The 18,179-nt window shown below is 51.4% G+C and overlaps 1 protein-coding gene across 2 annotated transcripts; it reads right to left on the bottom strand.

Moving 5' to 3' along the window:
- Window positions 1–3,567: 3,567 nt before the first annotated feature.
- Window positions 3,568–16,366, bottom strand: LOC149857979 (UAP56-interacting factor-like). 2 transcript variants are annotated; one of them, XM_090060580.1, is made up of 9 exons: window positions 16,225–16,366; window positions 13,649–13,789; window positions 9,460–9,602; window positions 7,490–7,617; window positions 5,472–5,559; window positions 4,806–4,849; window positions 4,624–4,698; window positions 3,997–4,123; window positions 3,568–3,748 (listed from the first exon to the last, which is right to left on the bottom strand). In XM_090060580.1, exons 1-9 carry the CDS (start codon window positions 16,277–16,279, stop codon window positions 3,653–3,655), a joined length of 897 nt encoding a protein of 298 aa, XP_089916706.1. In that variant the 5' UTR covers window positions 16,280–16,366; the 3' UTR covers window positions 3,568–3,652. The 2 variants fall into 2 exon arrangements, with proteins under 2 accessions (XP_089916706.1, XP_089916708.1); XM_090060582.1 differs by lacking the exon at window positions 13,649–13,789.
- Window positions 16,367–18,179: the final 1,813 nt, after the last annotated feature.

The raw sequence follows: 18,179 nt of genomic DNA, 5'->3' as shown, positions 1-18,179 counted from the left end.
GCCCATTCAGTCTCTGATCAGCAACACTTCTGCTGCTCACTTGCCCTCCGGGCAGGGCAGGGATGTCCTGCCTGTGCCTTCCTCTCTGCTGTGCAGGCAGCCTGGAGGGTGCGGTGGGCTGGTCCTTACCAAGCCGGCAAGACCCCGGGTCTGGCAGGGAGGCGCTGGCACGGGCAGAAGCGTGAGACGGGACCGGGCGAGGGGGATGTAGGGTCTGACCCAGTTGCTTCTGCTGCAGGGTGCTGGTAGCCTCGGCAGGCCAGGGAGCAGGCGAGGAGGAGCGCGTGTCGGATGATCCCTTCTGCCGGGTCTCTAGGACAGAGGCGTTGATGCACCAGCTCGGCTGGACCGGCCTGGGGGAGCTGGGTCGCGAGGGAGGCACAGCAACGCTGCTCTTTGGTGCAGCAGAGATGGCCGTAAAGCGCACGTATCACACGGACTCCACAGCCACGGGCCTGATTCTCCCCTCTGCTGCTCTGGGAGCAGAAAGGGGGCTGCATGGGGCCTTTCAAAGGCATCAGTGAGAACCAGGTCCTAGATACTGAACCCATCGCCCAGCTGGAGATGCCAGCAAGACCACTGGGAAATCCCTCTGAAGTGAGGAGCTGCTTGCTTTGAGGTGGCCAACGGTGCGATGACCTGGCGCGGTGGGTTCCCGGGGGCTGCAGCCTTAAACATGCAACTCTCCCAGCTGCTGCGTATGGGTGCAGGAACACGCGCGCCCCGAGTGCAGGGGGTAACTGAGGACAGTGGCCTCCGCTGTAGGGATTATACGAACGTGGAGAAACTCTGACAAGCCAGGAGCTCTCCCCTCGCTCTGCTAAACCCATTAAAGGTGAGGCTTTAGCAGCAAAGTGCATTCCCCAGCTGAGAAAACACAGAGCCTGGCATCTGCTGCTGCAGAAAAACGGTGCCGTGTCCAGGACTATGCGGCACAGACTCCCCCGAAGCAGCATCTCTCCCCCGCTCCTTCCAGGTGGTTTCCAGCTCTCTGCACTGATGGCAGCTGCGGAAAAGGTTTGCTCTCGGTGGGTGGTCGAGGCCTTCGACCGGAAATCTGCTCTACTACCCTGCTGCCTCGTACCCTGTATGGTACCATCAGGCCAGAAACTCCTCAGTGATGCTTAATATGTATAATTATATCAAAATATCTAGTTTTTGCAATTTCTCAGTTGGTCTAATAAAAGGTATCGTCTCTGAACTGGGAGTTCTAGATTTCTGCATTTCTTCAATGATCATTATGCATTCCCTGGTGAGCTGAGAAACCACTTATTTTCCATACATCTCATCAGGGTTGACACAGGTAGTAGCTCCCCTCTTCTACAAGCAGCTTCTGAAAGTTGGCACAACTGGCTATACGGTACCCTCCACTTTCCCCCTCTTAAGCTGGAAGTCCTAAGAGATCCCGGCATCCTACGAGAAGCTGGATGCTGCCACCTCCTGGGGAGATGGCAAAATTTGGGGAAAAAAAGAATAAAGACCTGTCCACAGGGCACCAGCCCTCCATAGGAAGTGTTTTCTGGGAGGCTGAAGGTCCTGGTTGCATGTGGCTCTGGGGCGTTTTAGGCAATATGAATGTGAGTGTTTGGCCAAGCTTTCTATCCTCGTGCAGGTTCACTGCAATTGGGACTGTCACCGGACTAGAAACATAGCCTTTACCTTTCCACGTGAGACATGCTTAAACAAGTACAAGCTACAGCGGCGTGTCTGACTGAGGGCAGTGGGGAACGCACCGAGCAATTAAACCCTTCCCTCCCAGGAGTGCATCTGCCTTTGGCACAAATGGTTTTGTCTGTCTTAGGCGCCTGCTATTTGTTGCATACTTTATGCAGTTCGGTGGCAAATCATGCAACCGGCCACATGTGCAAAGTCATTATTAAGCCATTAACTGGTGAATCATACAATAAATTGAGACCAGCCACACATGCAAAGTAATGATCACACAATAAAAATGACTGTAGAGCTATAAAATGAGTCAACCAGCTACAAATTTAGTGCTTGAAAATGTATCACAACTCTAGAGCTGGTTTCCATCCAGCTTCCATTTTGAATGTGTAGCAGGGCCCACAGATTCTGGTTTTTAATATGCCACCCTCAGTGACAGTAGGGTTTTGGGCACCTCTCAGTGACACCCAACTTACTTGGCCACAGCTTGGGTCTCGGGATGATGCTTTCCCTGGTGTCATCTGGTCTAAATGAGCTTCTGCTCTTGCCACCCCAAGCAGCAACCCACTTAGCTTGAGCCTGAGCTTGGTTTGCTGGGGGTGTAGAAAGCAGGAGAAACCAGCAGTGACTCTGAAAAGAATCTGGATGCAAAGCCCATGGGATGGGATGACACCCATTGACATCACAGGGTTTTGGGGCAGGATCTAGGGGTACTGAAGTGGTGCTTGTGTGACTCGGGCACAGGGGACTTCTTACACGGCTATTTCTGCAACTATGACCCCTCCAAAGCCTCCTTCAGCTCTTTCCCAAGAACAGAAATCCTTTCCTGTGCTAATTGTACCCTTGCACCAGCACAGACATTCCTGGGTATCCCGCTGGTGGGCAGCAACCTGCTGCTACAGGGAGGTGTTCTAGCAGGGTGGCAGTGCTGGCTTTGACTGTGTTGGGTTGTTCAGTGTTGGGTTGGATTGACAGTGTTGGATTGGGTTAGTAAGTGTTGGGTTGACAGTGTTGGGTTAAGTGTTGAGTTGGGGTGACAGTGTTGGGTTGTAAGGGTTGGGGTGGGTTATTAAGTACTGGGTTGGGCTGACAGTGTTGGGTTGGGCTGTTAAGTGGGCTGTTCCTATCAGCCCTGGAGCACTGGCAGCGATGGATGCCTTTGCTGGTGTGTCAGTCAGCAAATACATTTGCAAACACACCCTGCTGTTTGCCGCAGAAGGTAAACGTGAGCCAGTTATCACTCTGTCCCCTCCCTCCCGCAGTGAAGAACAGCGGGCTCCAGCCAGCCAGGCATTACAGACAGCGCAACAGCACACACTCAAAGGGCCAAGGCTGCCTGTCTCTGGCTGGGGCACACTCAGACTGAAAGGTCTGCATAGGGAATGCAGATAACCAGAAAGTAACTGGGATCAGTGTGGCTCCCAGTCAGGGCTCTCTGCACCCGTCAGCATCCCAGGGGTGCACTTGCCTACTCATGTTGTAGTTACACCTGTGCAAACCCTGCTTCAAGCAAACCCAAGGATGGTGGGGAAGGATTTAGGTCAGCAGTTCCCTGGAACAGCATGCACCCAGTGCATGTCTGCCAGCCCTGGGGGCTTGGACCATGAAGGCTTGGGGGCAGGAAGCCCTGTACTATGCTTGGCATACACTGTGACAAAGGCACTTGGACATCTGGGGGCCTCGAGGTGATCCTACTCCGCCTCCGTGTCCCGTTCTCCATGCTCCCCACCATCCCCAGCCCCCAGCAAAGGCAGGGGATGAGCCTGAGGGACTGCATTTGGCCACGTGAAGCCTAAGGGGGCAAGAGGCTGGGACACAAGGTGCGGGTGGAGGGGAGCATCTCTGCGGTGCATCGACTCAGCGTGTCAGGAGGGGATGGCGCGCCACCAAGCCAGCCGTCTGTCAGGAAAGCTATCATGTTTATTGGGCTGCGGGTTGGCCGGGCTGGGCCGAGTCAGGCCGCCGGCCCCGCGGGCAGCATGTGGCATCAGGGCATGGTGACCATCCGTCCCGCGTTCCTGGCTGCCATGAAACGCCACTTGTTCCTCAGCCCGGAGAACCGCTCGTCCAGAGTCAGGCCGGTCTGCGGGGGAAAGGGAGTGCTGTGAGGTGCCAGCCCAAACCGGGTCCTTCTTGCCACCCACCCCCAGTCCAGACTGATCTGTGGCCACGCAACCTCTCCTCGAGCCCTTCCAGTGATGGCGAGCCCACACATGGGGGAAGGAAGCTGAAGGCCAGTCAGCGTTTGCCACGCGTGCTTCCAGGTCCGGCCTGTTCCTGGGCCGCGCAGTCCCTGCGGCGATGCTCCCCTCCCGGGTGCTCGCACACTACCTGGTTTGCCATGGCGCGGAAGTTGAACCTCAGCATCACTCCTTTGGGCTGGGGCTTGGTCGGCCTGGGGAAGGGGGGTCTCCTGCCTCTCAGGAACGGACGGTTGGCTCCCGGCCTGGAGAAGGGGCTGAGCGGTCGAGGTGGGTTTAGTCGGCACACGCAGACCCTGCTGCTCCCCCCGGAGAGGGGTGAAGGGGCTGCCTTCAACCCTCCCCAACGCCAAACCTCCCACACACCCTCGTGGGGCTTGATCACAGCACACGGGGACCCGTGGCTCCCGCACCCTCTCAGTGACCCTCCGCTTATAACCCAGACCCCGCGGCAGTCTCTGAGCAGGCAGGCCCTGCATTTCCAACACAGCTGCTTGCATCTAGAGATCCCGGCAGGTTTGCAGCCAACGAGCAGCCGTTTCTAATGAACTCCGATAATGGAGTTAAATTAAATCGAAGCGTGGAAGTCGTGGCCACCAGGTGTGGTGGGAGCTGAGTGTTTTGCCGGATTCGGACAGGGACTGGATGCATCCTTGGAGGAAAGGGGCATCTGTTGCTACTTGGCATGGGAGCCAGGGGCACGGCCTCTGCATCAGAGCTGCCTGGACCTGTAGCACCAAGGGTACCACTGACTTACACGTTGCCTTGGCCTGCGTGAGGATTTGCCACGGAGACGGTCAGCACTGCTCCAGGGTTGGGTGCCAGCTGCCACCTGCCAAGAGCGAGACGTGTCTGCTCGGGCCTCAGCACCAAGGGAGGAGCTGGGCACACTCCCAACGCCTCTCTCCTGGTGGGTTTTATTTTGACCGTCCCAATTACCTTCTCATCCACGGTGGTTTCCTGGCTATGCTGGCTTCGTTTTGCTGTGAAATTAAACACACAAGAGGGAACTGACTTCAAAACTGCCTCTCGCTCCTCTGAACTCCACCATCAGAGATCACGGGGAGCAAACCTGGTGCAGTCGTGTTGGCATTTCACTCAAGCGCGTGGGTTAGTGTGGGCTGATCCTGTCCCGCCAGGCACAGCAGCGACCCTGCATCCCGCTCCTGTTCTGCCTCTGCTTGCCAGACCCCAGGAAACCCTCTCCTTGCAATGCAGCCTTGCAGCTCAGGGCCTGGTCCCCAAAGCATTAGCCACGGGGGTCACCGAGATGCCCCTCACGTGCATGTGTCTGCAATCTTGGGGCCTGCTCTACAGCAGAGGAAGAAGAGCTGCAGGGCCAGAAGTGGAGGCGACGTCGGACGGACAAGAGCTGCAGACCACAAAGACATCGCAGAGCAGGGAGGCTGGGAGCTGGGCGAGCGGCAGAGCAGCAGCTACGGTGCCCCCCGAAATCCACGCTGGGGAGAGCACAAGCTACGTCTAGGTATAACCGTGGCTACTGCCACCAGCTCCTAGCAGCGTGAAGACGGGAGGAGGAAAGGCTGTTAACAGGAAAGCCATGGTCACACTCGCTAGCAGTACAAAGCATGGTACCGCACTGACCCCTCTGTAAAAGCCGGGCTTGGATCGCCTCTGCTGTATCTGCTTCTGCTGGAAGGCCGGCCTCCTGTTTAGGGTGAAAGACTGGCCGCTGAAGGGAAAGACATGATGTTACTCATGACTGCCTGAAAGGGACCTTCCACAATGGCCTCTCCAGCCATTGACTAGCACACATCCCCGCAGGCTTGATTGAAAAGGATATAAAAAGCCAACTGGCCGTGCCCAGGCCTGGGTATTACACAGCTGGAAAGAGCGAGAGAGTCCAAGAGCACCTTGCTACAGCAATGAATTCCCTTTGCCTTTGGTAGGACACTGCACTACAGCCAGGGTCCTGTGTTGGCCAAAGACCTGGCCAAAACATTTAATGTTATTTCCATGGAAAATCCCACTCTCAGGTTTTTTGGGGTTTCCTTCCCATCTCCTTCCTGTTATCGTTTTCCACCCTTTTTTCCCAATGCAAAAGACAGAAGGAAGCAGGAGGAAGAAGTAGACATAGAAAAGAGATCTTTTTTCAGTTTAAAAAACTTGCCTTTACATTAAATGAATTTTGTTGCAACTACTTTCAGCAAAAGAATTTCCTTTCTCATTTGCTGACAGGGAGCTCTTGTCATGGATCATTTTTAATGACAGCAATGTCCTGAGCATCTCTTGCTTGGCTCCTTGCTTTTCATCCCAGCCCCACCCCATGTGCCACCATTACGTCACCTCCGCTGGTTTTGCAGAGCTCGGCAGGTACTGCTGTGACCCTTGTTTCTGGACCACACTTACAGACGGGTGCTGGGTTCAATACACCGGTTGAAATGCTGTGGCCTGGGACAAACAGGAGCTCGGTCCCTGGGCCCAAACTCCTGCGGCTCGCCTTGGAGTGGGCAGCACCTTGGCTGCAGCGCTGCTGTGCGTGCAAAAGGATCGTACAATGCAAACAAAGCTGCTGGTGTCTGGCCCCTATGGCTTTGACATCTTGATTTTAACCATTCTGTTTCCATAAAGACAATGTTTACTTTAATAAAAGAGGCTGTGAAAATGTGCAATAAAAGCTCAAAGGATGCATGATTTATTATTCATTAAAATAAGAGCCAGATGAAATGTCTGTCCCATTAAACACAAGCGCAGTATGGTAACGCTATTTCAGAGTGGCTTCGTCCTGTACAAAGAGCTGTCTCCCATCACACAGTGCAGCAAGGGTGGATAAAAATCAATGATGTTTTTAAAAGAATAAAAAATTGGATTTTTATTTAAATCAGATGTTTTGATTTAATCATATTTTTGTTAAGATGCTTTTTAAAAAAAAAAACCCACCCCAATATAAATATAGTTTTCATGTAAGATATGTTAAAGCTCAAAGTCATCATCCTGGAATAGAGATTATAACTTCTAATTATAAGCTACTTGACACAATATATTCATACAACCTTTTTAGAAAAGTTTTATAAATAGGTCACAACAAGCCATAGACTATATTAGGGGTCCAATCTTATGAGGGCCTCTATAGATTAGTCATAATTAAAGAAAACCGCTCTACCCAGTGGGACTGAGTGCTCAGTCTAGAAGATCCCATTAAGCATCTCTGTGATGCTTAGTTTCAGTTCTCAAACTGTGAGTTTGTGTCTCCAGAGATAACATCCTTGTTAACAGCAGTGTATGGGGAGGAGAGAGAACAGACCTGATTACACACCCATCAGCCCTCTTGTCTCTCTGCAAGTTTGTGCACACAGAATCAAGCCCTTACCTTTCTTGAAAAGTGCAAAGTTTCAAGAAGTTAAATGAGCAGAGTATATCAAATAACAAGAATGCACTTTTTGCAGAAAACAGTAATTAAATCAAGGCTTCCTGACCAGTGATTTAAATCCTGATTTAAACTGATTTGATTTAAATCAAATCCTTCCGGGTGCAACACAAGGCTGTAGGGCCCAACAGGCTGACCTGACTATAACGCTTCTCCAGCTAGTGCGGCACCGCGGGTTCGTTTAAACCAACAAGGACAACGTTTCAGGCCCCGACCACTGTAGCAGAGGCACTACCTTCTCGCTGGGCCTTGGACCGCGGCACCCAGGGTCCTGAATCTCCGAGGGTGCTGGAGGGGCCTGGTCTGTGCTCCGGTCTGTCCACTGTCACCACTTTTGCTGAACCCTTCTTCACTCTGGTTGCCCTGGAAAGGAACAAAGCTCACCCGTTACCCGGTCCAAGTGCAGTGTGTGCCCCATTGCTAGGCAGCTAGAAAGATGATCAAGCACGTGCATCTCTATTAAAATACTAGTGATTTATCCCGGGCCTGAGGGAGCTGGAGCTTAAACCCATGGTTGTCCATTGGCTTGTCCTGCACGCGGGGAAGCCAACAAAACTACAGCACCCATGTCTCTTACGGCATCACTAGAGATGCTTGGAGAGCTCGTAAGGAGGTTCACCCATGGGGTTGCTCATGCTGCGCTTGTCTACAGCCCCATTTCATGATGGGTGGCCACTTTCCAACATGATTTTGCTTTTCCTACCGCAGAGCCTGCTGTGCAGACAGGGTGGGTTTTTTGCTGTGCAAACGGGTGGGTTTTTTGCCTTCTTGGCTAACTGACATGATATGAGATTGATCATCCTTTGTAACACTGGCCAGGACACGACTATTTCTCTTGACTTGTTCCATGATTTCTCCTCCTCTGTCTCTTGTGCTTGCTAGTTTCATCAACAAGGTGCTGGGGTCTTTGCATGATAAGTAGGGCAGAGCATTTCAAGAAAAAGCTCCAGAAATGCCAAAAAGCCGCCTGCGGAGACGCAGCACAGAGCAGAACTAGGATGATCCCAGCATCGCCAACCCGCAGAGCCCTGCCTTGCTCAATGTGCCGCTGCTTGCTGCTCCCACATGCACGTAAGAGCTTTGCTGGCTCTGAGCCTTTGGAGGGAGGAGAAAAACCACTTCAGAAAACACCTATTCAGCAGCGTAGGACTCCCTTGTGCCGTGACGTGCGAAGACTGGTATCGCTGTACCAATTATTGCTGTAGGACAATAACCTCCTCACTGTTACTGCCTGCTAGAGGACAGATGTTTCCACATACTCCTACTCTGTTTGCTTTTGTGGCATGAAAGCTACCTTTAAATTATTCTTCTTACCAACTACTTATGGCTTTCTGGTACCATCCAGCTACATTCAATACCTAGCTGATTTCTTTTCTTTCTTTTTTATAACAAGTACCACGTACTATTGCAGGCTCAGTGCAGCTTTCTTCCACTTAAACTCTTAGGAGATTGTTGTTAAACATGTTATCACCGTTTGTAAAAGCCTGTTGAGAGTGTGTGGGATACTGTTTTCAAACCCTTCTACTTCAATAGACTTCACCAGGACCAGGTTCCTGTCCTGCAGACTTACCCACCTCCTACATCTTGGCTTTCACATATTTTGGTGCAAGAAACATTCAAAATAAAGTCAGATGAAGCCTTTTAATGTGCTTTAAAAGCGTGTTTTGCTCCCATTCTCTTCCTCAAGCGAGTGAACTGTGTTCACTTACATGTTTTTTTAACAAGTTCTCTTTAATAGAGACTTGGCCTGAACATTTTCAGCCTGAAAAGGAGAAAGGTACAGGCAGCTAAAAAAGGGAGTTGATAATAGAAATGCTTGGGCAACCTGAAATACAGCTGTCTCTAGCAGAGATGTATAACAGTAGGCTTTTACTACATGTCAGTGAGACATATGGACCTGAGCCAAAGCCTTTTGAAGTCAATGGGAGTGCTGCCACTAACTTCAAAGTACTTGGCAGTATACCTTGCACAAGGAAAATCAATGGTGAGTCTTCAGATACTTCCCTGGAAGTAGCAATATTAAGACAAGCTGAGAAAGGATCTGCCTATACAAATACATCTCTTTTGCATGACCTGTCTGTAAATCTGTACACTTAACTGGAGGGTGGGGGTGTATCTGTATGCGGATATGCAACTGTGCCTGTGTCTGAGTACGCTTTTAGATCCCAAACTATTCAATCCAGCCATAACTCTCTTGGCCCCTACCTCTTGAGTAGAAATCTGGCGGTTTAAGGGGCTCACTCTGTTTAACGTCACGGCTGTTCTTCTCCTTGGGCCAGGTATGGTGCCCCTCCGCTGCTGCCTGTTGTATTGCTGTTGTCCAAATCCTCTTCTTAATCGATTGGGTCCTATGGAAACAAACACTCAGGTCAGCGCCTGTCAGAAAGCTGATCTAGGAATCCAGCTTTATAAAAGGTTTCCTAGATGCCTTTGTGTGATCTGAGAATACCTGCGTAGGCAGGGAGAGAGGGTATCCGCGTAGTGATGCGAGTTAGCGTTCAGTTATAAATTCCTGTTTTGAAAGTACATCTTATTCCAAGTGCATCTGGATGCAACAATCTCTGTCATAATGTTTTGAATGTTAGTAAAGGAGCTTGCAATACGATCTGCATTTTTTTGCCCATCTGTGTTTTGCTTAAGGGGAAGCATATTTTTTTGATCCGCCCTTCCAGAGACTCAGTCTTACACTTTTATTTCATGTAAAATTTTTAAAACTAGTATTGAATTTAGTAACGGTGGGAACATTAAAGGAAGGAAAGAGTGACACAGTTCTGACTTATCATAAACACCTCCCCAACAAGCCTGGCACAAGGAAGCCTTCCACCCTCATGCCAGAGCTCATATCCCCATGCTACTATGAAACAGCTCGGAGATGCAAATGCCTCCTGGGTGCAGGCACGCACATCAGTGCAAGCACCAGAGGACAAATCTGTAAAGGTCTGGAAATGGTTGAGAGAGCCCAGATGTGATTTTATGGATGAAAAGGGGGCAATGCCCTTTTATAGGTATATAAAACTTTGCATACGTTCTGCGTCAAGGAACAGAGCTTTTGTTGCTGCTGTTCTGAACCAATGCGTGGTACACAGACACACCACATTTAATGCGATTTTCTTTCCCTAACATTGTCTGATACATTTTCTGAAGTGTAAGGTGAGAAGAAGAGAGCAAGCTTAATCTTTCAGATGAAATGTCGGTGCATTAGGGTATGAACTGCTCCCTGTAATAAACTCGTGTAGCTATAATTAAACAGCCATTTTCAGAGTAGCCCCCTCTATCAAGTGGCCATTCATACTCACAGAGGCGTATCAATTATAAGCAGAGACGTTGCTTTGAGAACAAGCTTCAGACGTGATGAATTACAAAGCTTAATAACGTTGCTGTGTGGCTGAAAAATGCTGCATGCTGCAGAAGATAACTTCAATATTGCTAATCCACAGCAGTTTAGAGGCTAGACTGATCCTGCATCATTGATTATTGCATTGAACTGATGGGTTATGATGACTGGAGGCAACTGGAAATGAAATGTGCTCAGGAAGCACCGACTTCCCCTTGTCCCGTGGGTGTCATGGTGACTAAGGATGAAGGTTGCTGTATCTTAACTGGTAATAAGTGTTTGCAAAGCTGGAGGAAAGGATGTTGTAGTACGGTGGGAAAAGAAATAATGGGCTCTCTTAGGAGCAGTAAAGCAGCAGAGAACAGATGTAGCAGGACATCAGCTGTTTCAAGCCAAGGATATGTCTGTGCGTAGGGGTATAGTGACATGTCCCTATATAGGGAGCAAGCAGATGGCATTGAAGAACACGCCACGTTGGTCCTACATTCCCTAGGGTCAGGAAAACTGCTTCTCCTTGGCAACTCAGCAATGGCTTTCTTTGTGCAGCTCTTCGCACCCCAGCAGCTGTTCCTGAATGAGGCAGGGGAGGGGGAGCAAGGGGAAGGGAGAGCGCACTGCTGGGTCTAGGTGTCACGGGCAGTTTTCCCCTGGCATGTCCCCCCCCGTCCTCCCACCGCTCCCCTCTTGCGCTGGATGAAGCCTGCTCTGACAGCCCTGGGGTTTCCCTCCTAGCCCTTAGCTGTTGCTTCTCTGCCTTCTGTTTTGCCCTCAAGCTGGGCTTCCTCTCCTCCTTTCTGTTTCTTTTGCCACACCGCTGCCCTCCAGTTGCTTTCCCTGATCCACGTGCCTGGCTGCACTGTCATCTCCACCCAGCTGCCAAGCATGCCTGCCTAACGTCTGCTACTGTGGTGGAGGAAGCAGGTCAGCGATGCCTTTTCTCTCTGTGCAGCTCGTGGTGGAAGGATAAATACCAAAGCAGGCAAGGCAAGCAGACACACTGCACTTAACTCGGTGTTGTCTGCCTTTACACTGGAATAAAAGTGGAGCAGGCGCAGCGCAGCACTAGTGTAAGCCACTTGAATCCAGTGCACTGTGACCCTGAGAAAACCCTGTGGTTGCTATTGCCCGGTGTGCACATGCTGTGTGTCTGCGGCTCTGCTCCGTTTCAGCTGCCTGTTTTGGGGTAACTCTTTGCTCTAGCTATTACTTTGATCCCCGGCACACAGTGGCAAGTGCTATAATAGCAGCCCTCAGTCAGTTGCTGCAGGATAAGCCAGTCATCTGTCCACTCTGCATGCTGGGGTACAAAACCGATGTAAACTATACCGGGGTCAACCTGTAGTGTATGGGCACAGTCAAAATCCTCATGTCCATGCCACAACACTGCCCCTGCTCATCAGTGCCCTAGGCCACACTGGCTGGTGCAGATCACCCCAGGGCCACTAGCTTTGGTGGAGCTTCACTGACTGGCACCAGCTGGGTACATCTCTCTGAGCACAGCCCATAGGCATTGCAAGTTTAAAAGCAATAGCCCCTAATGCTAACACCATCCAGAGAATGTTTATAAAAAGCCTTTTATAACAAAATCTGCCGTGCACACAGCTGAGAAAGCCTCACTTTGTGCTGATGGCGTGAGCTGAGCACCGTTGTGCTGAGTGCAGCTATCCTGGTCGAGCTGCTTCTCCTCCCGCCAGCTTTAGCCTGACCGAGCCCCTGTGTGAGCAGGGTTTGAGCATCCTGCTTTCAGGGACGCTTCGAAAGAAGCACAGCTTCTTGCCCTTAAATCTGTGGGGCTATTGAGTGCCCAATTCCAGTGTGGGCAATCACTGTTCACCAGGGCAAATTCCCTTACTGCTGTAATCAGATACAGTATTCCCCTTCCTTCCCTGTCATTACAGCGTGGTAGTTTGGATCACAACATCGCAGCCCAGAGGAAGCTGCCTCCCGGGGCAAGTGATGTGATGTGAGCCCTGGCAGTAGCAAGGCCTGGGTTTCTGGCAGCATGGAGCACCTGAAATGTCTGTTAACTTCGGCTTCAGCCCCTGGGGTGCCTTGTTGGACTGAGCCTTAAATGCAGCTAGCTGAATGTGCAAATGGCTGTGATTGGCAAAAGGCACAAGGAAGGATTTGTTTAAAAGAAATGCATAGACTAAAATCTCCAGTTTGACTCATCTAACCTGGATTGAATTATTCTCTAGGGCGAAGCAGTGGCTGCCACTTTGAGGGTATGGGAATATCAAAAACCTCAATTTCTTTCGTGGGAAAATCAATTTGCTAGGGTAAATTGAGCGTAATTTCTTCTGAAGCTGAGCGTGTCGGGGATGCTAGACGTGGCACTGAATGACAATGCCGAGGAGCAGGATAAACACAAAGAGGATGGGTGTCATTACGGCACCGCACACCACAAGCAGGAAAGGATCAAAGGTAGAGGTGCGTACAACCCCTCCAATCTTCAGTTAAACTGGTTTCAGAGGAGTAAGAAACAGCACAGCCAGAAAGGCTCTTAAGAGACACAAGAAAGGTGCTGCTCACAGAGCAAGTCGTTTTGTCTTGTGGATAAAACTGGAAAAAAAATCCATTTCAGATGGCTGCCTGGTCTCACCGTCTTAAGAAAAGCACATCATAAAAAAAGAGGGCCAGCCAAAATGACAAATTAACTCCAATAACAGAGCTGTCAGAGAAGGGAACCAAAGAGATAATTTAAGTGTGCTCTGGGAAGAGGGGGATTACAAAGAGGCATAATTAAAATATGCAGAGCTCAAAAGGGAAGACAGAATAGCTATCACGTCACTTTGAATTAGTAATGCAAGAGAAAGGGGAGGAAGTGAAAAGGCAAATTCATGCTTTGAAATATTCAGCTGTTATGGGGAGGATTTGTTTTGGCGAAGCTGCCGAGAGCAAAAGTATCCTTCCAGGCACACAGGGATTAGATAAAAAGGATCTAGCAGAGAGACTTAGGTGCGTAAATCCACAGTTAATGAGATGAACGAGCTCCGCTGGCTCTTTCTAGCCGGACCCCTCCACTGCCCCCGCGGCCACGTCTCAGCAAGCGCTTCACACCTTGCAGACTGCGCTGCACCCGGGCACGGAGCCATGGCCTCCCGTATCCATATGCGTTCCTGTTCCGGAGCTGCTGCCTTCGCTGGGTCCCGACGGCCTGGGCGTCCGTCTGGTCTTTCTTGTGGCGCTTGATAATGTCATCTGGGTGCAAAAGACAAAGACTGAAAGAAATCAGGGGATGTGGCTGCTCCCACTGACCTCCCTTTCCATTTTGGGGATTCACCGTTGCCGCTCATAGGCAAAGCTGCGAACTACGCTGGCCACACAGCCAAAGTTTACGGACAGCAGAGATAACGTACCATCAGCTTAGAGACTGGAGATGAAATTGAGGTGGGGTCATAGGCTTTAAGCTGACTTTAGCCCTCCACTGTTCCTGCTGACATGCACATGAGCTCCTTTCTGAAAGCCCCATCTCCCGTGATTACAGCCAAATCTCATGAGTTCAAAAAACAAAGCAAGTTTTCAGCTCTCGTGGTTTAAAAGTACAGCTTGAGATAGATAACACGTAAATCTCAAAAGCCAGGAGGCAAATATCAGGATGATAATTACATACTACCAAGGCTAATAAGGATGTTAATAATAATAGCAGTAACGATCAAGATGATGAGCTCCTGATAAGCCGAGCTCCTGACGCTAGGGACCTGTTTCATTATTCTTGAATACTCAGGGTTCCTTGAATTCGTTGGCAAATTTGCTCAGAAACTGCTGGATGGGATGCCTGTATGATTACTGCGACAGCATCGGAAGAGCAAACCTTGCCTTTTGCAGCAGAGAGACCCCTGCTACAAGAGATCCTCTTTCTGGCCTGTACTACAGCAATGCGCTCTGCAGACGGATTCGGCTTCCGTGTCCGCTCGACGGACGGAAGCACCAGCAGCCGCGAGATATTTTGGGAAGCATCTGCAATGTGTCACAGAGAAAGGAGAGGGCGATCCGCTGGCACTGGGTCCTTTCCTTTGGGCAGCATGGGGGTGGGGATCTAATTGGCCCTTTGAAACTTCCAGCATTTTCAAGCAAGCATCAGTGGCTATCCTTGGCCTTGCCAGGATGGTGTTTGCGTTTCCTAAATAATCAACGGGAGAAAAGGAGCGGGATGGGGAAGGTACTGCCTTCCTGTGGGAACGTACACAGGAACGGTCACAGCCTTTGGGATGTAATACTACCCGTTGCAGAGGAGTGTGACCTGGCTTTCCTGCAATTTGGTCTAAGACAGTGGAAGTATATATCTAGACGTGTGCTGGGGATGTTCCCAAGGAGAGATTTCTTCCTGCCCTGTTCTCCCCTTGTTGCCCGGACTTTGCTACCCTGCTATTCGGCAGCGCGATGTAGGTACTTTAGCTCTCCTGACCTCCCATCTCCACAACTCTGGTGACTTCCAGAGTGACTCCTCCAGCTGCAAGGAGCAAGCATGCGGAGAGATCAGTCTGACAAAAGGAAGCCCAGTACTGAAGCGCTCACGTGAGGGAGCAGTAATGAGGGGAGCGGGGTGCTGGGCTCCAGTCACTGACCCTGATCCACCCCACCGGAGCTCCCTGCAGAACAAATCCAACTTTCCAATGTCCTGGCAAGGGGGCTCCTGCTCCCGCTGAGCCGTGCTCGGCCTCGGGGAAGAGGAGAGCCGAAGTCTCTGTGAAAAGTACAATCATTCGAGACTGGCCAAGATAACAGAGATGGGATCTGTACTGCAAACCTTCTGGCTTCATGCAGGGGCAGCTGTTTATGCACAGTTCACCGTGCTGGCTGCCAGCGAAATGACTAGCATCACGAGCACGCTGCTAAATATAGTCTCTGCACAAGTGCCCGGCGGGCATGGCTCCCGTCTCGCCTTTGACAGAGGCCTCTCCTGAACCTGCCGTGTTTGGCTCGCTCTACCCTGTCATGCTGCCCCGATACAATTTCTCAAACTGTGATTTTTTCCCCCTCCCGTTGCAGGTCTCCTTGCCCTTTCAATACAGCTTTTAGGAGCAGTTCTCATGGACTGCCACCCGGGTCCGGGGGGGGGGGGGTTAATGCTGCATATCTGTACAGAGGCCAATCTGAGGCGCCCATCGCTGCTAGGCCTTCACAGCTTTCCTCCTGCATAGCTCTCGCTATTCGTCATAGAAAGGAAACTCAACCCACAAGAAAAATAATTCACCCAACAGCTGTTCCCATGAAAAAAGGCTCCCTTTCAGCGCTTTTTGAAATCAGGGGAAATTTCCTATTTGTCATCAACGGGGGGGCAGGTCCCAACACCCGCAGGTGCTGCTGAGTTTCATAACTTTGGACTAGAAACGTGCCCAGGTACAGACACACGCGCCTCCCCACACCCCCAGTCAAGCTCACAGACGGGCCGCGCGACACACGCATTTCCACAGCCAGATCCTAGCTCCGCTCATCTTCACAGCGCTACTTCCAGGGCAGCAAGCTATACCGCCAAGTCCTCCGAGGCCAGCGGCGGCACTCCCAGCGGCTCCCACGCTACCCCCGGGGGCATGGGCCGGGCCCGGACTAGCAGAGGGGAGAACAGCTACAGCGGGGGCAGAGGGAGGGAGGGAGGGACCGCGGGGCCGGCCGCCCCCCGCGCCGCCGCCTACCCAGCGACAAGTCGATCTCCTCCACGCCCGGCTCCGTGCTGCGCGCCGGCTCCATGCTGCGGCCCCGCCCCTCCCCCAGGGCCGCCGCCGGGCCTGCGCATGCGCCGCGCCTCCCCTGCCGCCGCCGCGCGCGGGGCGCGACCCCTCCCCCGGGCGGGGGCGGGGCTGCCGCTCGCCCCACGCGCGCGAGGGTGCTGCTGCGCCGGGGCGTGCAAGGGACGCTTTTTCCAGCTCTGGTTGGTCTAATGAGAGGCAGCACTGCATCTATGCGAAGACCCTTGTCTGCCTCTGTACTAGACCGGGGCGGCAGTTATTTCAGGCGGAGGGCCGCGTACCGAGTTTCGGCAAGCCACTGAAGGCCGCATGTCAGGTTGCCAGGGACAGATAAATATTAATTTTCCAAATTTTTTAGGCTCCCCCCCCCCCCCCGGCCGGAAAGAATGGCCTGGCGGGCCGAATTCTGCCCACCCCTGGCTTGGACCAACCCGGCTACAACCAGCAACCCTTTCCTCCAAGGAGACATCCCGGCCACTCTTGAACCGGGTGAAGCTCTCAGCTGCCACCACGGCTGGTGGCCAAAGGCTCCACGCCTTCGTGGCACGCCAGGCGAAAAAGGCCGTTCGAAACTGCCTGCTCGTCTCAGGTGGCGACCCCTGTTCTTGTCTTGGGAGACAGTCAAGACGCAGTCCCCGCTGGCATCCTCTTTGCCATTTAGTAGTTTGGAAACCCTGACATTAGAGAAGATGGGAGCTGCTGTGGACTGGCTCAGGCCTGAGGTCTCTTGCCCAGTCGCGCCGCGGCAGAGTGTGGAGGCTGGAGGGGAGAGTGACCCGGATCATGAAATGGCAGTTCTGTGTTCTTCTGTACATCCCCCTGCCTGCCATAAATCCTGTGGGACAAATCCCCAGTCCCCTAAGCTATGCAGGGACTTCTGTGCTAGGAAGAAAGGTGTGTTAGAAGCAGACAGATGCTTCTACGTAAATCCACCTGCACACCTTCCTCCACCACGTCACCAGCACAGGGGCATTGGGATGGGCTGCTTTGTGTCTGTGTTTCTGAGACCCCTGTTACACATTGTATACGCTACACAATTGACTAGTCAATCGCACAAGAAATGTTGACACCCCCCCACACCCATACACACATGCAAAGCACTTATCACACGATGAACTGCAATAAATTTAGACCAGCCCCACATGCAAAGTTTTCCCACGTACCTGCTAATTCAGAGCAGAGGTTCTCCCTTCCCATCTGTACAGCCCCTAGCACAAACTAGGTGCTACCATAATCATAATCATTAAGCTAATAATTGTGTGATGCCATATTATAATAACTATTATCATAAAGCAGATTGAATTGCTGGGCTCACATACAGACTGGAAAAGTTAGTGTAATATGGGGAATTTTACATTTATGGTAGGAAAAGAATAGAGCAGTGTTCAAATATGAGCCATGGACCAGTCTCATCTCTGCCCCACAGCAGTTATGCTTCAAGCACTGGTAATGTGGGATTTTAAAAAGCTAATCTCATGATCATTTTTTGAGGACTGATTCATTGTCTCTGAACAATCAGGACTTGAAATTTTGAAATCTGGACTCTCCCTAGGCCTGAAGAAGGGTGTTTGTGCCTGAAAGCTTGCACGGAACAATTTTTCCAACTATTTAGTTGGTCTAAGAAAAGATATCACATCTACCCAAAGAAACTTGTCTGCCTATGTCCAACACAGCTACAACCAACAACCCTGAAATCTGGTTGCATATTCCTGTGCTGTTGCATTTCAACTGTTTGCCAGGTGTCTCTGCCTATGCTGGGGCTTTCAGGGCAGGGCTGGGTCCAGCAGCTCCCTGGTCCACATGCAATTCCCCTGGGAGCTAGAAGGAAGCGTGATTTGCTGGAGAAGAGGTAGGGAGGTATCGTCAAGACCGCTGGCAGCAAGGAAGGAGACATGCTGGGC

Source organism: Crocodylus siamensis, chromosome 8 (assembly GCF_052110815.1).
Source record: "Crocodylus siamensis isolate JL-2025a chromosome 8, ASM5211081v1, whole genome shotgun sequence".
Lineage (NCBI taxonomy): Eukaryota > Metazoa > Chordata > Crocodylia > Crocodylidae > Crocodylus > Crocodylus siamensis.
The sequence above is the reverse complement of the archived record's forward strand: the minus strand, read 5'-3'. Positions and strand labels throughout refer to the sequence as shown.